The sequence below is a fragment of the Marmota flaviventris genome, chromosome 9 (genome assembly GCF_047511675.1).
Source record: "Marmota flaviventris isolate mMarFla1 chromosome 9, mMarFla1.hap1, whole genome shotgun sequence".
Lineage (NCBI taxonomy): Eukaryota > Metazoa > Chordata > Mammalia > Rodentia > Sciuridae > Marmota > Marmota flaviventris.
This window is the reverse complement of record NC_092506.1, coordinates 22,655,988-22,679,231: the sequence shown is the minus strand read 5'-3', so window position 1 is coordinate 22,679,231 and position 23,244 is coordinate 22,655,988. Positions and strand designations below refer to the sequence as shown.

Genomic DNA, 23,244 nt, shown 5'->3' with positions numbered 1-23,244 from the left:
ATTTTTGAAAAACATTCAACTTGGAGGCTGAACAAGTGTTAATGATTACTTGTAGGGACTCCTCAATCCAGACTTCTTCCTGTTCCCAAACTATAATCATCGAAAAGAACAAAATAATATCCTTTGGGAGCTATAGCCAAGGTTCCTGAGCCAGTAGACATTGACAAATTACTAGTTGATAGAGGGGAAAAGATAAAAAATACTGTCAGGCCTCCCTCTCCTTTCAGTTCTAAGATAAATCATTTTCCCTTCAATGTCAGAAAGCATAACAAAGAGAAATGGATGCTGTGAAAATTGGACTTGACAGTAGCAACAATATGGGTACAATTATAGGGTACACTGAGCTTCCTGCAGGTAACCACTATCTAGTATCAGGTATCCGAACGACCACGTTCGGATAGCTAACTTAAATTCAGTGCTATATTTACTGCTTTCCCATCTTAAGATGCACGGCTTAACACAGCCACTTTTAAGAGGCAAGAGCGCAGATGGAGTGAAGAGAAGACACCCTTCTTTAACACTTTTTAGATTTATTGAATTTCTGTTGTTTTCCGGGCACTGTACTAAAGTCTTTAAAAACATCACTTTATTTAATTCTCCCAACAGTAACCATGCCCATTTAGAAAAAGAAGTAGAGTATCAGCCCCAGCTGATATACACCTACTAAGCGGTGGCATTTGGACTGGAATTTAGGTCTGTTCACTCGGGCAAACCCTGCTTAACGCTGTAGAGCAGAGACCAACAAGGCGTGGTCCCAGGTCCGGTCGTCAGTGCTACGATCCAGGCAAGTCCAGGCTGCAATGCGAACATAAAGGACGCGCATCTTAGGCTTTCACTGTTTCAGGACAAAACACAGATCCGTGGGTTGGGCGCACTATGACCTGGTACTCCAAGTCCCTCGCTCTCCCAAAGGCTGCGCTGGGACACGGTCGCTGTTTCCGCATCTCCAGTTTCGAGGAGTTCACGTCCCCAGGACCTGGGCTTAGGAGGCGTGTCTTCACTTCCTCCCTCGCCAGACCCCGGCCTCTCGCACCCAAGCACCTTCAATCCCCGCCCTCAGCTTCAACCCGGTTCAGCTTCTTCTGCGCCTCGGCCCTCCAGGCGCAGGGCACGTGGAGCTACCCGGATTCCGAGCCGGGCACCGGAAGCGGCCGCGTTGGCCCGTGACGTCTGAAGGAAGTGCATGACGCCGCGTCCTGTGGTTGGTAGATGCCCGAGTTGGTGCTTCACTCTTAAGGTTCCCCGCCGGACCACAGGCTGCGGAGGGTCAGGCCCCCGGGCGCTGCTTTTAGGCGGAGCGACTTTGGATCTCCGAGCCGCGCTCCGCCCTCAGGTGCGCTCTCCGAGCTTTCCGCTGGGGGTCTCGGGCTGGGGGTGTGAGGGCCGCCCCTGAGGTCCGTTACTGGGCGGCCGCTGGGACCACATCCTGGGTCTCCTTAAGGAGAAGGGTCTAGATAGGGAAAGGAGCCAGCCCTAATCCAGGACAAGGTTCGCTTAATCCGCACCCCAACGTAAGGGGGTGGGGTGTTGATTTCTCTGTATATTGAGGAAGAAGCGGGCTCAGAAAGGGGGCAGTCATCTGTCACAGGTTATGCCGCTGGGAACTGACAGATGTGGTTGGAGCGAGTCCTGGCAGGCCCCGGAGTGCCTGAAGTAGGAGCCTTGAGCTTTCTCTGCACAGGAATCCCGGGCTGGAGGCTAACAGGCAGATTTGGGACTCCACAGTGCAGTGACTGTGGGGTTGGGGATCTGGAATATGATTTTTCAGCAGTTGTCCCCTGACAAATCACATGCTTCCCTGTGCTCGGAGTGTGCGGGTGAGCAGGCCATGGCCCGTTTGGGGATGACAGCTAGTTGTTGTGTTAAGATTTTAAGGCCTTAATTCAGAGAAAATGCCAAACAGAGAAACGCATCTCGTGGGACTAGCGAACTGGTTTTAATTATGTCATGTACTCCTATAGGCAAATGGCAACCCCTATCATCTCCCTACTTATTAAAGGAAGTAATTTTTATCATCTAGGATAAATTGTTAAACGTAAGATTCCTGGGCCCAGCTCAGCTCTATTGAACTGAACGTTTGCGGCATGGGACCTGGGAATCTGTAAGCTAAACAAGGTATAAAATGAACTTGTTACTTTATTTACAGAACTTGAGATGTGAACCTTTTTAAGACCCGTAAAGAAGCGGGTTATAGATTCAGAACATGTGGCCTGACCTCCTTTGTTTTCTTTTTTTGTAGCTGTGAATACTTCTGTACAATGGGTTAAGCTTTTATTGACAAAAATATCAAGACAGTGTTACTGGCTGTTATGAGGTGGATTTTTTTCAATTAAAGACTGGAACTTATTTAAATTTTAATATTAATATACCCACTATTATTTTCCTCAACTGTACATACATACTGGCACATTATCTGCAGTGTTTTTATTTTTTATTTTTAGTTGTAGTTGGACATAATACCTTTATTTTATTTATTTATTTTTATGTGGTGCTGAGGATCGAACCCAGGGCCTTGCATGTGCTAGGCGAGTGCTCTACTGCTGAGCCACAACCGCAGCCCTACAGTGTTTTTATAATAAAGAATAACACCTTTATCTATCCTAAATCAGATTTTTCTGGAGGCAGGCCATAGATATTTTAATTTTTTTTAATATACTGGAGATTTTTTTTTTTTTTTTTTTTTTGGTACCAGGGATTGAACCCAGGGGTGCTTAACCACTGAGTTACATCCCCAGCCCCTTTTTATATTTTAGATATAGGGTTTCCCTAAGTTGCTTAGGGCCTCACTAAGTTGCTGAGGCTGGCTTTGAGCTTGTGATCCTCTTGCCTCAGCCTCCCAAGCTTCTGGGATTATGGGCGTGTTCCACCACACCTGGCCATACTGGAGATTGAACCCAGTGGTGCTCCACCACATCTCCAGCACCCACTTTCCACCTTTAAGACAGAGTCTTTCTGAGTTGCCCAGACTGGCCTTGAACTGCTATCTTCCTGTTTCAGCCTCTTGAGTAACTGGGATTACACGTGCATACCATTGTGCCCTGATTTTCTTTTTAAATTTTATTTTTAACTGACTAATGATAATTGTATATCGGGTACATATTGATGTTTCAATATATGTTTACATTATAGAATGATTAAGTCAAGCTAATAAATTTATCACCTAACATACTTATCATTTTTGTGGTAAAAACATTTAAAATTGATTCTTAGCAATTTTGAAATATACAGTCACCATTTCATGTATTAGATTACTCACACTCCTCTTGTCTAACTGAAACATTGTACCCTTTGACCATTGTCTTTCATTCCCCCTTCTGTCCCTGTCCCCTAGCCACTAATAATCACCATCTACTCTTTACTTTTATGAGTTTGACAGTTTTAGATTCTACACCAGTATTTGTCTTTCTATGCCTGTCTTATTCACATAGCAGGAAGTCCTCCAGGTTCATTTGCCATGGGTGTTTTTTGTTTTGTTTTTGTTTTTGGTCAGAGATTGAACCCAGGGGCACTTAAATGCTGAGACACATCCCCAGCCTTTTTTAATTTTGAGACTTGGTCTTGCTAAATTGCTCGGGGCCTCATTAAGTTGCTGAGGCTAGCTTTGAACTTGTGATCCTTATGCCCCAGACTCCCTAGCCACAGGGATTACAGGCATGCTCCACTGTGTCTGGCCCATGGATGCTTTTAATAAGCTGCTAGGGATGCTTGATAATGGAATATGGAAATGTACTTGGAAACTGAATCTTAGCCTATTTCTCAACGTCCATATAGGGGACAATGGGAGTATTACAGCTTCCTTATGTAATTTATGATAATTCTTGGTTTTAGAATTTCTTAATATGCACTTGTGAAAGAAGTAAAAGTACTATGATGAGCTTCCAAAGGATAAGCCAGCAGTCCCAAGTGACTTAGTAGGCTCCTTGGTTGAGATGTTGTGATGACAGAAATGGATTTATGTAGAAGCTCTGATTGTTATTGAGCCATCTCTTTTGCCTGAGAGGATTATAATTACCTCTTAATAGGACAAGCTTTCACAATCCTAACTAAAAGTGCTTTTTTTTTTTTTAAACAGCTATCTTTGTGTGGTTTGTATCAGGAATGAAATCATCTGAAAGCTCAGAGCAGAAACCTTTTTGGTCAACATGGAAGACAAAAGAAGGCGAGCCCGAGTGCAGGGAGCCTGGGCTGCCCCTGCCCAGAGCCAGGCTACTGCGAAGCCAGGCAAGAACCTGTAGGACTTGGGGGGGGGGGGGTGTTCATGGATGTGAACAGCTATCATCCTCTTTTTTTATATATCCTTTTGGCTTATAATAAACTCCCATTTCAGTTGATGTTAAGGAATTGTTTAAAACATAGCTGGCATTTTGTCTGATTTTGTGTATGATGAGCTAAAGGTCAGTCTTTAGTGTTCCTCATATTTAGTCAATACCCTCAAACCCTTCACAGTGTGCAAGGTCTTCTGTTGACTTTACCAATTAATTTTTGATGTCATAGATATCATCTCCAAGTGGATTTTATTGGTCCTTACCCAGCAGAAGTTTATGGGAATGGACTTTTCCTTGGCTTAAGGTGATCCTTCTCCTGTTTCAGCTACCACTGCTAGGAGCCATCTCCATCAGACTTCTAGTCAGACCTGGAGGAACAAGGAGCCTCATCTGTCTGACAGAGAGTTTGTGTTTAGAGAACCTCAGCAGGTAAAGTCTTATTTCTCCTTCAACAGTAACAAACATAGCAGGGACTCAGATAGTGACTGAATAAATTTACTAATGAAGAGCAGAGCAAAAATTCTATAATAATTAAGGAATTTGAAATATTTCAGTTCCCTCATATGTCTGAGGATTATTTGTATTCTGCCCCAGTTTATGGTCATATGTTATCTCCCCACCCTTTTTTTTTTTGGCAGGGAGACTCTTCCATTAGTAGATGGGTGAACTTATGCCATGATTTGGTCTTGCGTGGGTAATATGAGTTCTCACAATTCTAAACCATGCTGTCTCTAGTGATACTACAGCAGATGTCTTTGGAATTGAATTGAAATTTCATTTATTGTAGCAAAACGCTCTTCTGAAAAAAGAGTAGGTTCACTTTTTAATGTTTCTTTTATTTATTTTTTTCTTTTTTGCTGTGCTGGGGATTGAATGCAGAACCTTGCACATGTTAGGCAAGTGATCTATATCCCAATTCTCACTTTTTAATAATATGGGGGGAAAAGGAGTTAAAAATCAGGCATCTTGCTAGAGTAATTATTGCAAAAATAGTTACCAAATGTCCTTATTTTATATGATGTCTTCTGTTTTTTTTTAAATCTCCTTTATGTAAAGAAGGTTTTTCCTTCTTTACATAAAGGAGATTTTTCCTGGCCAGTGGGAAAATTGATTAATTCTAATTGTATTTTTCTGTCTGCTAGTAAATGCTCTTCTTTGAAGAGTGGAATTGAGGGTCTCTGATGGGATAGTGAGAGGTGGGAATAAAAAAGGTATAGTTATAAACCTGATTTATTTTGACCAGAAATGAGAAGATGTGGTGAATGAGTCTCCTTGAGGATTAGGAATCACTCAAGAATTAAAATCTGCCTGTTTCCTTGCAGGTAGTACGTAGAGCCCCAGAACCACGAGTGATTGAGTAAGTAACTTGCTGCCTTTCTGTAATTGTTGCCCACAGTGAAAGGGAGAACCCAGGATCTTTCCCTCACTCTGAATTTTCTAGCTGGATGAGAATGGCCCAATAAGTGTCTTAATTTTAGGTTGGAATGTGTCCATCTCAGATGTCTTTGAACTTGATCTTTTGGGACAACTTTCTGAATCTGCTGATCATATGGAAAATGCAGCAAGACCTCAGTACATTAAATTTTGATTCTGGTATAGATTTCCTGGCTATATTTCACTGATATCTGCAGACAGTAAGCTAAGACATCTCTTGCTAAAGACAGAGGGGAATTTTTTCTGAGTCATCTGACCATGGCTTTTTGAGAAGTCTCGAAAGTACCATTTTACTAGTTGTGCTCATGAGAGCTGCTGGCAGTCCAAATGACCTTATAGCCCATTTATTAAAACCACATAATTGTTTCACAGCAATTTAAATGATACTAAATATTCCTCTTGTATTGATCTGTGTCAAAAATGGTTCTTATCTAAAATTGGTGAGAGATGCTTTGCCTTCTCTCCTGGTTCCCAGTTTCCATCTGATATAAATAAATTGTCAATAAAACCTATCCTGGGCTGGGGTTGTGGCTCAGCCGTAGAGCGCTTGCCTAGCAAGTGCGAGGCCCTGGGTCAATCCTCAGCACCACATAAAAATAAACAAAATAAAGATATTGTGTCCAACTAAAAAAAAAAAATTAAAAAAATAAAACCTATCCTTTTATTTTAGCAAATTAGCTTTAGGTGTGTGTTCTTACCCATGAGCCATCTGTTATGTTATTTGGCTATTTCAGTTTGGCTTGTATGTTATGTTATTTGGCTATTTATGCTTGTATGTTATATTATTTGGCTTGTATACAAGCCAAACTGAAATAGCCAAATAACATAACATACAAGCCAAACTGAAATAGCCAAATAACATAACATAACATAGAAGAATTTGAAACCAACACAAATGTCAACATACTTCAAGGAAAATATCTAGTCTTCATTTGTCACTAGTTAACTTTATAACTAATCCTTAGTTAAGTTCTTCCCATCTCTCTGGATTTTAGTTTCCTTATCTGTAAAATTAAGAATTTGGATTGCATCACTCAAGGCTTAATCTAGTTCTAATGGTCTTTGATTTAAAAAAAAAATTAGTATAGCACTTCCTTCATTGATGATAAAGGGAATAAGCAAAACCCATTCCAAATGGGACATTGAGGCTGAAAAAAAAAATAGGTAATTGTCAGTTTGTAAGTCAAGAGAAGGATGACAAAATCCATTCCTGTTTGCTCTAGGGTTTGTTAATTCTTGTTATCTAAAGTTAACTTTGCAAAATTTTATATTTTTAATAATCAGAAGTGTGTTCCATATTAAGGGTGAGCCAGTTTCTAAATATAAGCCAAAATATATCATATTAAAACTTGTATTCATGCTCACACACCAGGAGATTATGTAGATAATTTACAGAAACGTGGCATTATTGTATAGACTGTATAGGTAATTTCTTTATTTTTGGCTTAAAGGGTCTGTAAGAGATCAGAGATCATGAACTACTAATTCCTATAACAGAAGGTGATATTGAAACCTGACCCTTTGCATATTCTCTGTAAGAAGGATCTGACACAGTTGTCTTGACTGATGGATCTGTCCAGTCTGGGCTGTTTTTCCAAGTCTAATACACCCTGCGCATCTGCAACATTTCTATACTTTTCCACATTTGATTTATTTCAGTAAACTTTTTTGCCCATCTGCTATGTGCAGGCAATAGGGAACTATACCATCCCACTCCTTGTTCCTAAGGGACTGTCATCTAGAAAATGGAATAGACATGTAAACAAATTATAATCTTGTACATAGTAGAACAGTAGGTAGGTATGTGTGTACTAATACTAGTCACAGGATGAGATTGATAACAATATTTGCATGGATTCAAGATCAGGAATTGTTTATAGGTGATGGCTGAGTGAAATTTTTGAAGGGTAAATTATAATTCTCCAGGGTACCAAAGCTGAAGATGGATTGGGTTAGGGATGCTGGATGGCAGGAAGGCCTTCCAACATGCACAGGCTTAGAAATGCAGCCACATGTGTGTTCCGCAGATTCCAACGGTCAGTTGTTGCTGGAGGATGATGAATCTGTGGGAGCTTTCAGAGAGGAAGTCAGATCATGAAGACCTTGAAGGCAATTTTGGGCAGCCATTAAAGGAATTTACTCAGAGGAGAAACCACATTAACGTGTCTTTGAAAGCAACAGAAGCACAGAGCCCCAGGATGTACTTGTTATTTACAGGATGTAAATACACCCTATTCCAAATTCTCCAAAGGGAAGATACTCCATTTCTTTGTCTCTATTGATAACCTTTTGTATAATGGATTCCAGGCTAAATTACGGGTGAAATATGAGAGAGTAGAATGAGAATTGATTTTGTTCCACTTTTGTCTCCATGGCCTGACCCTGTCGGCGTTCTGTTTGCAGTGCTGTTAATGATGTACCACCACCTTGCTGCTTATCTCAGTGGTAGAGGAAGATGGGGTTGTGCCTCCCTCCTAGTGCTCCCTGGTTATGTGATTTTAGTGAGCCAGAGTTTAAGACTCCAGAGGACAGCCCTTCCCCCAGTGCCTCGTGCTAACACCTCTCTTTCCTTTGTTTCTTTAGCAAGGAGGGTGTGTATGAAATCAGCCTGGCACCCACAGGTGTATCTAGGTAAGTGACTCCTCACTTGAAAGGGACTATAATTATCACCAAGTTATAATCTGTTAAAACAGACTTGTAATTTCTGCACTTTAAGTTCTTGGGGAATAAGAATCTTGTAATATATAATATTCTAGTGTGAAAATATTTTCATAGCCTCCCTGTCAGATATAGTCACTATTACTACCCCAGCTTCTCAGATGAGGAACAGAAGCCTCGAGAGATTGAGTCCTTTTACAGCTGCATAGTAACTTCATTTTAGAGTTGGGTTTAGTCTATCCTTGGCTTCTCTGCTGTGAGTGCTGCATTATGTTATTATTGTATTATTTTTTGTGAATTACTTACAAATACTAATTATATAGTATTACATGTCATTTATATTGCTACATTAGGGTGGATTTCAGTAGTTAAAGTACAAGACATTAGCTATTATTTTAAAAACATTTTGAAAACCTCACCGTAATACATAAGTGCGCTAATTGTCACTATAAAATTAATGAAACATTCAAAACAAATATAGCAGAGCTTACACATCTAAGTGAGTTGCTTAGAGGATCTTCTGCTAGACTTGGAAGTCTCTAAAAAGTTCGTTGGCACTGTTGTCATTATCACCCTGCTTGGAATCTCCCCTTTTAAGCAAAGTTAACAGCTATACAGAACCAGTTGCATTACTTTGGTTATAGCTTATTGTTAATTTGTTGTGGCTTCAGGTGAATTTTGAATAATGGAATGCACCTTCAGAGTGAAGATTGGCTGCCACCAAGGCTCTTCAGGAGACTATCCCATGGGCTTTCAGAACATTTCTTTGGAAAGATACACAAAATGATTTTTGAGCTAAATTGGCATTGTTGAAATAAACATGCATTCAGTGAGAGAAAGAATCCTCATTTGCATCTGTTTATTTTGATATAGTCATTAATGATCTCTGTCTTTCCATGTAATTGGCATAGTCTCTTAAAAGACCACTAGTTGTTAAACTAAAGATGAGTATGATCTTTGGGTTGTAAATGAGAAAACCAAGATTCAGGAGCATTAACTAACTTTCCCAAGATTTCACAGCTAAAAACCATGCTGATAATTTCTGGCCTTTAAATTCTTGGTATTTTTATTTGGTAGTACTAAAATTCTGAGTTGTATTTGAATCAGTCTGTAGAAGCTCTCATGTATCCCTTAATTTGGCTTAACATGGAAGGAATTTATTTTATATTTGGAGCATTGTGACCTGGGTGATATTAGCCTTTGCTTGCTGTGGAGGGGAAAAATGACTTCATCTACCCACAGGAGGGAGGATCCAGGTGAACACTGCTCAGGGTTAGACATCTAACCCATCTTTTCCATGTTCTTTAGCTAATAGCAGTTCTTTCTGCCTCAAGGGTGTGCTTGTATCCTGGCTTCCTTGACTTGAAAGAAGCTGACTGGATGTTGGAACAGCTTTGCCGGGACGTCCCCTGGAAACAGAGGATGGGCATCAGAGAGGGTGAGTAGATCTGCGAGGCGACAGTGGCACTGCCTTGGTCTCCCTCAGAGTGTTTTCCACTGTCTCTGCCTCTGCTCACCACAGCCAGTCTTAAACAGAGATTTGACCTGACACCCTGAGGAGGAGCAGGAAGTAGCTAGTCACAGGGGACAGGAATACTCCAGGCAGAAGAGACTCTGGCGAAGGCCCAGAGGTCAGGGAGGCCATGGTGAGAGCACAAGGGGCCAGGGGAGGCTGGGTTGCCTGCACTGCTGACACACTCCCTTTATGTCGGTTTCTCCTTCTGTTACTTCCAGAGATGCTAGCTTCCTTCTTTCTTCATGGAGGCGTCCAGAGTTTTCTTTTTTTCTGATCCTATTTGGCATACATTTTTTTTCCATTTACTCTTATTGACTTTTAATTCTCATTTTACTTTCACCAGAAGAGTCCAGTTTCTTCTGGTTTCAGCATCAGCACTCACTGAACTTGTGAAGCTGAAGCAGAATTTATTACCTGACCTGGAGCCTGTCCTTCCTCTGTAGGCAGCCACAGCCAACGCTGCCTGTTATGCCACAGATGGTCACTGGGGGTCGTCTGTGCTCTAGCTCGGTGTTTCCTTCCTGGCACATTGTGTGAATTTAAATTTTCTGTAAAGAAAGGCAATGTATCCTGACTTCATTTTTGTTATTCACACATCAGAACAGGAGTCAGCTTTTATGGGGCAACTTTCTCCCAAATCCCAGGAGTTCCTACAGCACAGCTTTGGTTGCATACCATACTTGCTCTGTCATTCAAAGTAATTGTTAATTTTAAGCAAATTATAGTTAAGTAACTCTCTAATCCTTGGTTTTTATATCTTTAAGTTGAGCTAATAATAATAATACCTGTCTTATATGGTGGTTGTGTTAATTAAATGAGATAAGGCATGATAAACGCTTAACAGAATGCCTGGTACATAGTAAGTAGGCCTTTGCCAAGGTTAGCTGTCTTGTTTGTTTGTTTTGGCATTGAGGCTTAAACTCAGAACTTTGCCCCTGCTGAACATACACTTTACTGGTGAACTGCGTCTCCAGAGCTGCTGCTGCTTACTGTGGTTGTAATTGATATTAGTTGTGGGAAAAACAGCAGATCTATAGATAGCTTCCTCTCTAAATAAACTCAAACATCAAAAACTTCTGGCTAATGCCAGCTGTATGGTACAGTTGATCAGAACCCTTTTCCTTCATTTGGAATCAAAAGGGCTTGTGCAGTGTTGAACACAGGGGTGATTGCTTTGCCTTGTTTTTCTCATGGACATTGGTGCCACAAATTCCTGCTTGCAAGGGTCCAGGCTCCATAGCCTGCCTTTTTGAGACTCTTGTTTATGTCATTACTGAAACAAACAAGTCACAGTTCTCATCTCAGAGCCTTTGCTCAGGCTGTTTCTGCTATTGTGTCTTCTCCGTCTCGTCTTCCTTGCTAGCTCTACCCACCCGTCCTACTCACCAAAGCCTAACATGTCCATGATGCTGGAACCTGGGTCAGAGCCCATCCCTCTCTTCCTCTGTGTTTCTCCTGACCACTTGTACATTGCAAGGCCTATAGTTGACGCACAGTCGGTACACCTTGAATAGCACTAAACCATCTCAAGAGCCCTGTATTTTCTCTCTTAGATATAACTTATCCACAACCAAGACTTACAGCATGGTATGGAGAACTTCCGTACACTTATTCAAGAATCACTATGGAACCAAATCCTCACGTATGTTGAAATATTGTCCTTGGTGTAATTTTATAGACTATCTATTGTAAGTTTTGAGAACTATAGAGTAACAATAAGCTGTCTTGCAAAGGTACAGGAGGATTGCTAGTTCATAAAATCCTCTGGGTTTAAAATTGAGACTTTGTGCTTGTCATCCTTGATCCATAGATGAATTCAGGATGAGTGAAAACTAGAGTAAGCTGGAACTGGAGTCCAGGATTTCAGAACATGAACTATTTCTTCTGATACCTCCCTACCCAGGCTTTCTGGCTGTGACCCTTCTGTGTACACCCTGCTACACATTTGTTGTGTGGCTATATCCTTATGCCTAGCCAGTGAGGTTAGAATGTCTTTTTCCATCTCTAAGACTTCTTTGCTATTTATGAAAAAAAATCTGACTTTTTTTATTTTTGTTAACTTTGTATTCATTCTATGCCTATATTTCCTCAGACTTCCAACTTATTACCACTTTGGCTTGTTTCTGCTGCTTTTTTGGTTTTTAAAAATTTCCATGACAGTAGACAAAGATATTTTAGTATATAAATTAAACTCGTCCAGCGGATGGAATTAAGATCCAAGAAATAACTCCCTGTTTAGTTCCTGGAATCTTGCCTTTGGCAAATAATGCTATGCTTTATTGAAAGAGACTGAAGAAAATGGAGTTTTGCTTGTGGCATTTGGATACACAGAAATGTGACACATTTTGGAACTTATGGTAATATGTAAACACAAACCACCAATTTACTAAAATGTTCACAGATAAAACATTGTCTGGGATATTTTTTACAAAAGAGATATGCTTTGGTTCCTAGTGCTGTATTTAGAATGTGACCTAGGAAAGTGTCGAGACCCTTTGTAACTGAGGTTGATTTGGAAACATGGAGAGACTTGAATTAGGCCAGTCCAACATAGACCACTATGCTTGTTTTTGTCAGAATTAATTACCTTCTTGTCAACAGTCACAGCTGAAGTTGGGGATTAACCAGGCTGTCGGGAAGAAGCTCTTTTTTTACTCTAGTTGATCTTTAAAACAGGGTTTTTCAACCTCAGTGCTGCTGACATTTTGGACTGGATAATTCTTTGGTGCAGGGCTGTCTTGAGCATTGTAGGATGTGTAGTAGTGTCCATGACCAGTGGCTCCTCTCACACCATCATGACAACCAGAGTGACTCCAGACCTTGCCATACATCTGCTGAGGCATAACTGCCCTGATGAAGAAGCACCATTTCAGAGTAAATGTGTCATATGAGATTTGCTGAATAGAGTTTCTTATTGTCTTTCACTCTGGGGGCCTTTTTTTTTTTTTTTTTTTTGACAACCCTTCAAAATAATTTTGTATGACAAATCTTTTTTAAACAATGTAATGTGTGCTTATTATTCGAAATGTAGATAACTTAAAATAACATAAAGGAGAGTTCTAAAATTTTAATGATTTTTTTTCCCACCTGGTGTTTTAGTTCCAGTCTTTTTTACTTTAGGCAAAGATATGTAGAGGAATTTTCCTATCAAAATAAGATCAATTGGGGTGGGATTGTGGCTCAGTGGTAGAGCACTCGCCTAGCATGGGTGGGACCTGGATTCTGTCCTCAGCACCACATAAAAATAAAGGCATTGTGTTGTGTCCATCTACACCTAAAAAAATAAATATTAAAAAAATACATAAAAAAAATCAATTATGTCTACTCTGTTCCATTTAGCCATATATCATTAACATTCTTTAGTGCCATTAAGTATTCTTCACCATATTTAAAAGCTGCATAATGTTCCATAACTTATTTTAAGCAAGCTACTTTTGTTGGATATTAAGATTATCATATTGGGATTCTTTAATCTGGAATTTCTGTGTTTTTTGTTAATAGATTTAGTTTATTTATATACTGTTTTGAAGTTGCCCCTTTCTCTGTTTTTTTTTTTTTTTTTAAAAAAAGGAGGATTCACAGTGTATATGCATGTTGGGGTACTTGTTTAATTTAAAAATCATTATTACCTCAAGCTTAACATCCAATGGAAAAGAGTCAGGTTCAGTCATATGTTTTTAATTTTGTTTTATAAGATTTGTTCCAAATAAATCTTATGTGGACCCAGTAGGTAAACCAGATCCAAGCACTGACTGGCTGAGAATGCCACCATCTTGGTTACCCCTTCTCCTACTGTAGACTCTGACCACCTTCGTGGTACCTAGGACTCTGCAAAACATTGTTTGAAATCTTTTTCCTCTGTGATTTTTGTTTTCTCATACTCTTTTTCTCAAATGTCTTTTAAGGATAGAATGTCTTCACTGAACAGTGAGATGACGCTGAATTTTAATTTAGACATTCAGTTCTGAAGGATCTGTATATAGAGTATTGGTTAAAGAGTCTAAATTAATCCTCTAGTTCATTATCCCCGTTTTTCTCCCTTTCTATCTACTTCAACTACCAGAAATAACCAAGAAAAAAATATATACCCACTTCAAAATGTAATGCAAACTTGATGTTATCACAGTGCTTAGCCCCCAAGTAAATCAGGGAGGTGCTAATTAGATTCACAGTCACATTATAGAAACGCTACCTTTCTCCTTTATATCTTGGTTTTCTTATTCTAGTATCTGATCTTTAGCTCCATGAAGATAAGTTTAAAGCTGTAAAATAAATAGGAATTACAGATTACTGACATTATTTTTGGAATTTCACTTTGGAATTTGTTCTCTTGAACATAGGTTAGTTTAATAACATTTTTATTGTATTGATCCAAGTTTTCTTTGTTGTCACTGTTTATTTTTTTTAAATGCTCTGCTTAGGATATAATGCTGATAACTATAACAAGGACACCCACCTTCAACCATGGTTTCCATTTCAATGAGTGATGCTCACATATGCTTCCCTGGCACTTTTACCTGACAGTAACCATGTGACATACTTAACAATGTTGTGCTTGCCTTTGCCAAACACCTGTTCTGTCAGTACCAAACATGTACACAGACATTTGAGGAGTTCTTCAGAGTCACAGTTCTTGAGGAATAAGCTTTGGATCTCTGGAAGGTAGTCCATGAAACCTTTTGTAGGGGATCTTCAATAGTATTATTATTATTATAATATTGTGGTGCTGGGGATTGAACCCAGGGCTATGTGCATGCAAGGCACACATTACAAACTGAGCTATATCCCCAGCCCCAATAGTATTATTTTTAAAATAGTATAAGACTATTCAGTGTTTGCACTGTTTTGATTTGCACTGATGTTACAAAAGTGCTAGAGAATAAAATTGGTGGCACTGTAGTATGAATTAAGTAAGCATTGTCACCTAGCTATACTGGTAGTCATTGTGTTCTTCACCACCGTGCACTTCCAGTTTAAAGTTTAAAAAATGCTGATTTCATTTAAGAATTTCCCTTCATGAAGAGTAGACATTATTAGTTTTCTTAAATCTTGGCCTTTGAGTGCATGTCTTCCTACTAGTTGGATGAAATTGAAAGTACACACAAAGCACCTGCTACAAACCAGAAAGCATTTGTTTGAGCTTAAAGCTGAACTAGCTGCTTTTTTCATGGGCTATTATTATTTAGAAGAACAATAAGAAACAGACTGGTTATTCAGACTTGAATGCTTGGTATCTATTTCCTCATAAATGAATGAAGTCAGTGTCACTTCAAGGAAAACAACAAACAGGATTTATTACTAATGATAGAAGTTGAACTTGGACAAGAATTAGAACTTTGAAAAACTGGTATCCATTACTTTAAGCCTGACTTCTTCCTATTACTTAGACTTTTCTGACAAGGTCAGTATAGTATTAATGGATGTGAGTTTTGTTGTTGTATAATGAAGTGTTTCAATGTCTAGAAAATCTGTATAGTAACTCAGTTGAACTAGTATTTTCCATATGATCCTGGGGAATGTTATGAAATAATATTGGGTTAAAGATTTCATCCAAAGTGCAAGCTGGACCAGTAGATTTAAATGCAAAAGAATACAAAAAGTTTGCCGGGTGTGGTGGTGCAAACTTGTAATCCCAGAGGCTTGGTAGGCTGAGGCAGGAGGATCGCAAGTTCAAAGCCAGCTTCAGCAAAAGTGAGGTGCTAAGTAACTACTGAGACCCTATCTCTAAATAAAATACAAATATAGGACTGAGGATGTAGCTCAGTGGTTGAATGCCCGTCATTTCAATTCCTGGTATCCCCTCGCCCCCCCAAAAAAAACAAAAACGAAACCAACAACAAAAAAGAACTGAAAAAGTTTAAAATGGTTTCAGATGCCACATTATTTGAAAGAACTGTAAACTACATATTTGGGTGAAGCTAATTTTTTTTTTCATGTACTTCAATGAAAATAACATTTTAACATACTGAATACAGAATCATAAAAGAAGAATTATCTTACTTCTGTTGTCAGACACTTTAGAGATTTGTAAAACAGTTTTTTGCATTACAAATTACAGTTATTTTTATAACAGAATATTTATATTAACATATAATGGATTTGTTATTGTACTTTAAATAAATTAATCAATAATTTAATCTTTCTTTCTTTCTTTCTCTCTCTCTCTTTCTTTGGAATTGAACCCAGCACCTCACACATGCTAGGCAAACATTCTACCACTGAGCCATATTCCCAGATCATCAGTCTTAATTTTTAATATGGTAAATATCAATAGCAATAATCCATATAAATAAAAGTTCTTTGGGGTCCTCAATAATTTTGATAGGTTAAAGCTTAAAAAACACTGTCCTAAAGTACCTATAGAGCCCTTGAGATTTCTGGAAGTTACGGAATTCTAGCAAAAATTCAAAACAGTGCAAATTCCAGTGCAAGTTTAAAATAGTGAAAACACTGAATAGTCTTGTATTGTTTTAAAAATAATTCTATTGGGGATGGGGATATAGCTCAGTTTGTAGAGTGCATTCCTTGCATGCACATAGCCCTGGGTTCAATCCCCAGCACGACAAGCTTCACATAGGAGCTTCCTGTGGAAAGTGTAGCCCCTGACAGTTCTAAATACGCACTACCTCAGTGAACTCAGGGCACAGGAGGCAGGGTTGTGGTATCCCATGAAGTCTGATGGAGTTTACAGCCCTTACAGTGTTCAGGGCATGTCATGATTCCTATTCTGTAGAAAAGAATTTTTTCCCCTCCAGGTTCTGTTTTTAGGAAGTTAGCCACTCGAAGTATTAAATATCTTTTTTTAAAAGCAACTCTGCCCTTGAGAATCAAATAAGAATAGATTGAACAGAGAGACATCCAGTGAGGAGTTCTTTCCCTCCTCAGTTTGTGCTACTTGGCTGCCCATCAGCTTCTCTGCTTCACTTGCCCCCCTGATAGCTTACCACAGGAACTGCCCTGAATATGTTGACATTTGCTTTTTGGTGAGGGCCATGTATTTAACACGAGAAAGATGAGGTGGGTATAGAGGCCCTGGTTCTGACATTGCTGTACCAAATTTAGTACTTTTACAACATTCCACAGGTTAACTTGCTTCAAAATTAAAATGATGGAAGGAAATTAGGCTAACTCTTCTTGCTTACTGTTTACTCCATTCCGTGTGGTTTGCTTATTCCATGCCCCCATTTGTAACTTGACCTGTTTGCCCTTTCTTTCTTCTTTCCACGTGGCTGCCATCTCGTGCCTGTGTAACTGCCTCTGCACTGTCCTTGACCTGTTGACTACAGTGGCATCCTGTGCTGAGCACCCTGAAGAACCGCATTGAGGGGAACACTGGCCACACCTTCAACTCCTTACTCTGCAATCTTTATCGGAACGAGAAGGACAGTGTGGACTGGCACAGCGATGATGAACCCTCACTAGGGAGATGCCCCGTCATCGCTTCACTCAGTTTTGGCGCCACACGCACTTTTGAGATGAGAAAGAAGCCCCCGCCTGTAAGTATTTCTTTTTTGTCTCACCCTGCCTCCTATTACTCTGTGTAGAAAGTAGAGCTCCTAAAAGCTCCTATCTGCAGATAGAGAGGATACAAGTGTGGGTGTTACTGAGAAAACATGTTCAACTGATTGCTTGCCCATAGTAAGCTTCTGGCCTCCAGAGTGCCTGCTTGTTCATTTACATAGCCAACGGGAATGCCTGCACCATCTCGGTGTTGGGGGTCATGTTCATTGATTGAAAGAACTGACAGTCCTGTCCTCATGGAGATACATTTAGTGGAGGTAGAAGATGTTGCTAATTACTCAGATAATTGCAATTGTGGTAAATGTTATGATGGAGGGCCTACAGGGTAACTCAAGCTCATGGAGCAAGAAGGGAAAGTAAAGAGCTTCAGAAAAAGATGCCCCTGAAGAAGCCTTCATTTTAAATGCTCTCATGACAGCCCGGGCCTTGTGCTGCGAGAGAGTGTCACATGCACTTTTGTTCCTCCTAAACCTTCTCCTGAAAGATGCATAAACCTGGACTCTTTTGGAGAGAGGAAACTAAAAGCCAGATTACCAGAGGTTATCATCTAAGTTCACGTAGAAAAGCAGTGACTGAACTGGGTGATGATTTCAGTTTCTCATACAGCTCTTACCTCACTTGCATGAAATTTGATACTAGGGCTATTAATTTTTTTTTTTTTTTTTTGGTGCTGGGGATTAAACCCAGGGCCTCCCACATGATGAGCGTGCACTATACTACTGAGCTACACACACTGCCAGCCCTAAGTTTTTAAAATCAAAAGTGATAGAGACAAAGATAGAGAAGTAGCAGGGACTCCAAGAAAATAGTAAACTTCCACCACGTTATCTTATTTCCAGGGTTTGTGTCTCTTCTTAACCAAGGATCCTGATTATTCAGCTTGCATCATTAAACCAGACCCAGTCAACTGTGGAGGCCAGTAGGCTGATTTTTGAATATGACCTAATCTAGGCCACATCCTTGTTAGTCACTCAGTGCTGAGTCTGTTCTTCATCAGATATACTTGTCTAAGAATACAATTAAGGGGCCCTGGGCTGCCTTCCTGGGGTGTGTTGGGTTCCATGCTGTGGGTATTTTGGAGCATATTGAGTTATTCTGCATGTATGCCAATAAGCACTTTTATTGGTATAATTTCCCTTAATTAGTTTTTCTTTGCTTTTGTTTACATAGAAACTTTGGTCATGGTTGGCAGGGGATTGTATCTTGCCAGTGTCTTATCAGCTTGTTCCCTTAGCACTTGAATAGACTTTACATTGTCACTGGCAAGCAGCCTCCATGTACCTAGGAGTGCCACTTGAGAATCAAGCTCCCCAGCCTTTGCTGTATTCTTGTTAGATTTGGTTGTGTTTGTGTACAGAGCACTCACTCAGTTAAATCCCAGATTCATGCTTGTGAAGAATTCATCTTGCCCTTGAGATGATTTCTGTTTTATGAATCACAGAGAAACACTGTGTGTCTCATTATTTAAGTTAAGACCTTCTCAAACTAGACACATGAACACCATCATGCTGCCAGGCATGGTCTTGGGAGCTAGGCTTACCTTCCTTCTGCAGCTGTCCTTCCAGCCTTCTGATTGGCACATAAGCTTCAGGAATGTCATCTTTAGTATAATCCTTGTCTTTAGTGCTTCACAGTTATTTTCTTTGTTGCTAAGTATTTAAGTATTCATTCACTGTTTCTTTACACACAGACAGTCACTACCACCACCCCTTTGGGAAAAAATGTGGGGCCTATTTATAGATTGGAGCTTAAAAATTCCTAAAGTATGCCTTCTGGGTAGTTAGTTTTACCATACAAGCAGTTTCCTACTACTAAGCATTAACAATGTTCTGGTGCCCAGAAACACCCCTTTCTTTCTCCTCTTCAGGCAGTAGAAGCTCTTCATTTTCTCACATAAAAACTTAATACGTGGCAATCAATAGCTATTTCTTGGTAATATACTTAAGTTATGTGACAGGTTAATGTGTGCACAGAGACCATTAAAACCATATACAACATTGTTTCTGTGGACAATCAGAACAAAGAAAGAGACCGCCATTACTAAGGCTTTCTCTTTCTTAGATTTCTTGGAGTTTATTTTTAGAAACACCAGTGAAAGTGTAGTACATGAAACACTCAAAAAGTGCCAAAGTCCCCTTCATTGTCTCCCAGTAGCAAGGAATCTGCACCATATATGGAAGCTGATTTGATGAAATATAAATCTAACAAATCAGACAGTTTGTCTGAGGTCTTGAAACAATGCTTGCTGAGGAAAGGGTTGGAGAAGAAGTATAAAGTATAAATCAGTATTACAGATTGTTGGCTGTAGGAACTTTCAGCTTCTGGCCTAGTCCTAATTCTCATTGGATGTGTCACAATATTCATGTATCTTCTCAATTCTGTCTTTTGTTTAAGACGGGGAAAGTTGATATATAATCACTCATCAGTGAATACACCTCAGATGCTCATTCTTGAGTAAACAGGACACAAGTGTTTAAGTATGTGTATGAAAAGACTCCTTCAGACTTCATTAATAGATTCCAAAAATCTGGGGCTTCACCAGTGTCACTAAACTAGAATGGCAGAAGCTTTTCTTTAAGTTGGCAGCCATTAGAGTATACATCTTCAGCGATCCTTTTGAAGGGAAATGGTTATTGCAAATCATTGTCTACTCTCTAAACTCAGGTGATAGCTCTGGGAACGTAACTCATGATTCATACTACCCAAGGTAAAGCATAAATTCAAAAGTATAAATTAGTTTAATCTTCTGTGTGGGCTTTGTAGGAGTCTGACTTTCTGTAACTCTTAGAGATCTATCACAGAACGCTGCCATGGGTTGTAATTGTCATGTCTGTCAACAAGACACTTTTGAGGTACCTTAAAGATTGTGGGAGGGACTCTTTCAGACTCCTATTCACTTTGCCTTGTCAGATAAGCTCAAATCTCTTTGATTTGAGTCACAGTTTCTCATCTGAAGCTATCAAAGAAGTCACAAGATTCTCTGCACTTCATGCATGTATTCGGTTTTGAAACAAAATCATTTGTTTTTCTACTTTCAAAGAGAAATAATCTTGAGTTTTTAAAAATTCAAACTCCTCCTCCTCTGCAGCAGCTGCTGTTTTGACGTCTGGCACCTTGAGTAGATCTCTGTAGCTGCTGATCTTCTAAGAGCTGCCCCAGTTCCATACACTGTATTCTTCACGATTTCTGATTTCTCCCCATGCTGAGATGGGAAGGCAACCTTTGTTTCCTAGGGGTCAGCACCCCACCCCCATTTCATGCATTTGGCTGAGTCTGAGTCCTGCATACATCATCCCTGGGTTTAACATCTCTCTCCCTCAAGGTGCCCATCCTTTTTTCACTATTCTGTGTCCTAGTCTGTAAACTCTTGCTCATTTATTTTGATTTTAGAGAAAGTTTCCATTTCCTCTAATAGTAGTAAGGTACTTGGGGGCTGGTAGACTTGTTTGATCTTGTTCTTTCATTTACCCCATCCCTTCTGTTGTGTAGTTAAATTGGAGGCTGAGGGAAGAGTACCATACCCATATCCTGGCCATTGCTTGGCTATCCCACTTTAAGACCAAAGTAAACCTTACCAGATATTCTTCACTTCACCTTTTTTATTCTATAGGGTTGGGTTTGTGAGAGCTTGCCTACACTTCTTGTCTCAAACCTGGTTGTACTTTTCAAACTACATCGTGTCCTTGTTTGCAAAGATTCACCTGGTTCTTTTCCCAACTAATACTAATTCTACACAGAAGAACAAACTGGAAAAGGAACTACAAAAGCCATTTGGCAGGCTGCTATTTCTCTGTCGGTTACCATGGAAACTGATGGCTGAGTTGGGGGGTTATTAGATAATAGCAGGAAGTTTGTGATGCACTGGAGGTTTAGATGCCAAAAGCCTTGTTTTTCTAGCAAATTATCTTGGATGAGCTCTTTCCTTTACCAGTATCTTGTATGTGACTATGAGAGGCTTCTTTCCACCCCTAGCTGATTGAGCTCAGGCCGGCTGGGCCTTTCTCCCAGCGCTCCTCTCCCAAATGCCTTCTGAAGGAAGGGTCCTGTTCATCTCACCAGAGCAGATAGCTGTAAAAGCAGGTCTAGTGGTGGAGACCTGCTGCCTCCCTTGCTTTTTCTTTTATGTCTTGTGTTCTGCACACTGCTAAGAAGAATGAAGTATAAAAAAAAAAGCCCTGATCATAAATATTGATGTTTTTTCCTTGGACTCTAGAAAAAATTAGGATATTGAAATCCAAAATAATAGGAAACTGGATAAGCCAGGCTTGTGCAGCATTTCACGGTGAGGCAGCAGCCCCTGCTGCTGCACCCCAGCCACCCATCGCACCCTCTGATTACAGCATCTGTTCTGAGGGGTCACGAGAAACACTCAAAAGAAACTGTTGATAACCACAGTCCTTTTAACCATTCCCTAATGAAATTTAGAAAATCAAGTTTTATTTCCTGTTTCTGTCCCTGAGGTTGGTAAAAAGCACTTATCTGCCTCATTTATATTTATTCCTTTTTGTAAATGGAAATGATAATTGGTAGCCACTTCATGGGAGTGATCAAAAAATTTTCTCATGAAAATTCCTGCAGTAGTCAGTGAATTTTTAAGCTGTTATAAATGGTAGATACCATGGTGACTTATCAGAAATTGAAAAAGGAAATGAATATCAGTGAAATAGGCTCCAAGTTCTCTTGGCCGAGAAGTATAATGGAATCTTAGGGAATTTGAAGCGGTCTTTGGGTCAGAAATACTGATGGAGCTTTGTGGCTACTATCTCTAGAGCTGTCTCATTAGATATCACTGGAGCTATCTCATTGGAGGGTGTGAATGAGTAAATGAGTGTGTGTGTATGTGTGTGTGTTGTATAAGTGGATAGTCTTGGTATGTCTTGAGTTACCTTCAGACTTGAGATTTCTTGGGAGTTGAAATTACCATTTGCTTCCTCAGGGCCTTGTCTCAGCCTGGAATCCATGCCTGACATCCTTTAGGAATAATTACTTTTTGCAAAGAACTTCCCAGATTTATATTGCCACCAGCAGTTGGGATTTAGGAGAATAGTCTTTTAGTCTTTTCCAAAGTGATTCATTGTGTTTCTGTATATGGCATGGTTAGGTATGGAGTCTGCTTGCAAACTTGACTTTTTAAAACTTGACTCTACAGTAACTTTTTTTCTTTCTTTGCCATACTCTAAGAACTATTCCTTGCCTGCTGGTGATTTTCTCATCTTTCATAGGTCATATTTTCTGAGGATGACTGCCTAGTTAGAGTAGGAAAGAGCTTAGAGTGTTTGAGGAAGGAAAGGAGGCCGTGTCCTGGAGCCTAGCCAGCCAGCATGAGGAGCAGAGCCCATGATGAGATGGGAAGTGGGCAGGGGTCAGGTCAGTAGAGACTGTGGACCTCAGAAAGAGAGCATTTATTTTAAATCTATCAAGAAGCTGTTAAGGTGTGCTAAGCAGTAGAGTGACATGGCCTGGTTGACAATTTTAAAAGGTCACTGTTGCTACTGGGCAGAACCTGGGCTAGAATTAGAACCTTAGCAAGAGAGGAGACAAGGAGACCAGTTAGGAGGGTGTTAGCCCTTGTTTATTCCTGGGACCAAGGGTGAGGGGGAGAGAGAAGGACATATTCCATGACATGAGCTCAAAAATATAAATGTGAGGAGTAAAGAGTAAGGAGAATCCTCCATCACCTGGCTCTGCCCTTCTCTGGATCACGAGACATGATGGCCTTCCACTTGAGAGGGCTTATGGAGTACAGTTTCTGGAGATAGTCAGGTGCTGGGGCAAGGAGGAAGAGGGAACTCTAGAGCACGCAGGTTGAGGATGTAGGCGAGTTTACTGTTTTCCGAATGGGCTGCCACA

At 40.0% G+C, this 23,244-nt stretch overlaps 1 protein-coding gene across 2 annotated transcripts in view; it reads left to right on the top strand.

Annotated features, from left to right (window-relative positions):
- Window positions 1-1,248: 1,248 nt before the first annotated feature.
- The window catches only part of Alkbh3 (alkB homolog 3, alpha-ketoglutarate dependent dioxygenase), a 33,804-nt gene continuing 11,808 nt past the window's right edge, over window positions 1,249-23,244 (top strand). The window contains exons 1-9 of one of the 2 annotated variants that reach the window (XM_071616292.1): window positions 1,253-1,333; window positions 2,021-2,115; window positions 4,073-4,221; window positions 4,591-4,694; window positions 5,588-5,622; window positions 8,283-8,330; window positions 9,692-9,795; window positions 11,427-11,515; window positions 17,160-17,369. In XM_071616292.1, coding sequence (XP_071472393.1) covers window positions 4,143-4,221; window positions 4,591-4,694; window positions 5,588-5,622; window positions 8,283-8,330; window positions 9,692-9,795; window positions 11,427-11,515; window positions 17,160-17,369 — 669 coding nt within the window. In that variant the 5' untranslated portion in view covers window positions 1,253-1,333; window positions 2,021-2,115; window positions 4,073-4,142. Of the gene's footprint in view, window positions 1,334-2,020; window positions 2,116-4,072; window positions 4,222-4,590; window positions 4,695-5,587; window positions 5,623-8,282; window positions 8,331-9,691; window positions 9,796-11,426; window positions 11,516-17,159; window positions 17,370-23,244 lie in introns of both variants that reach the window. The other variant, XM_027936661.2, reaches the window with a different exon arrangement.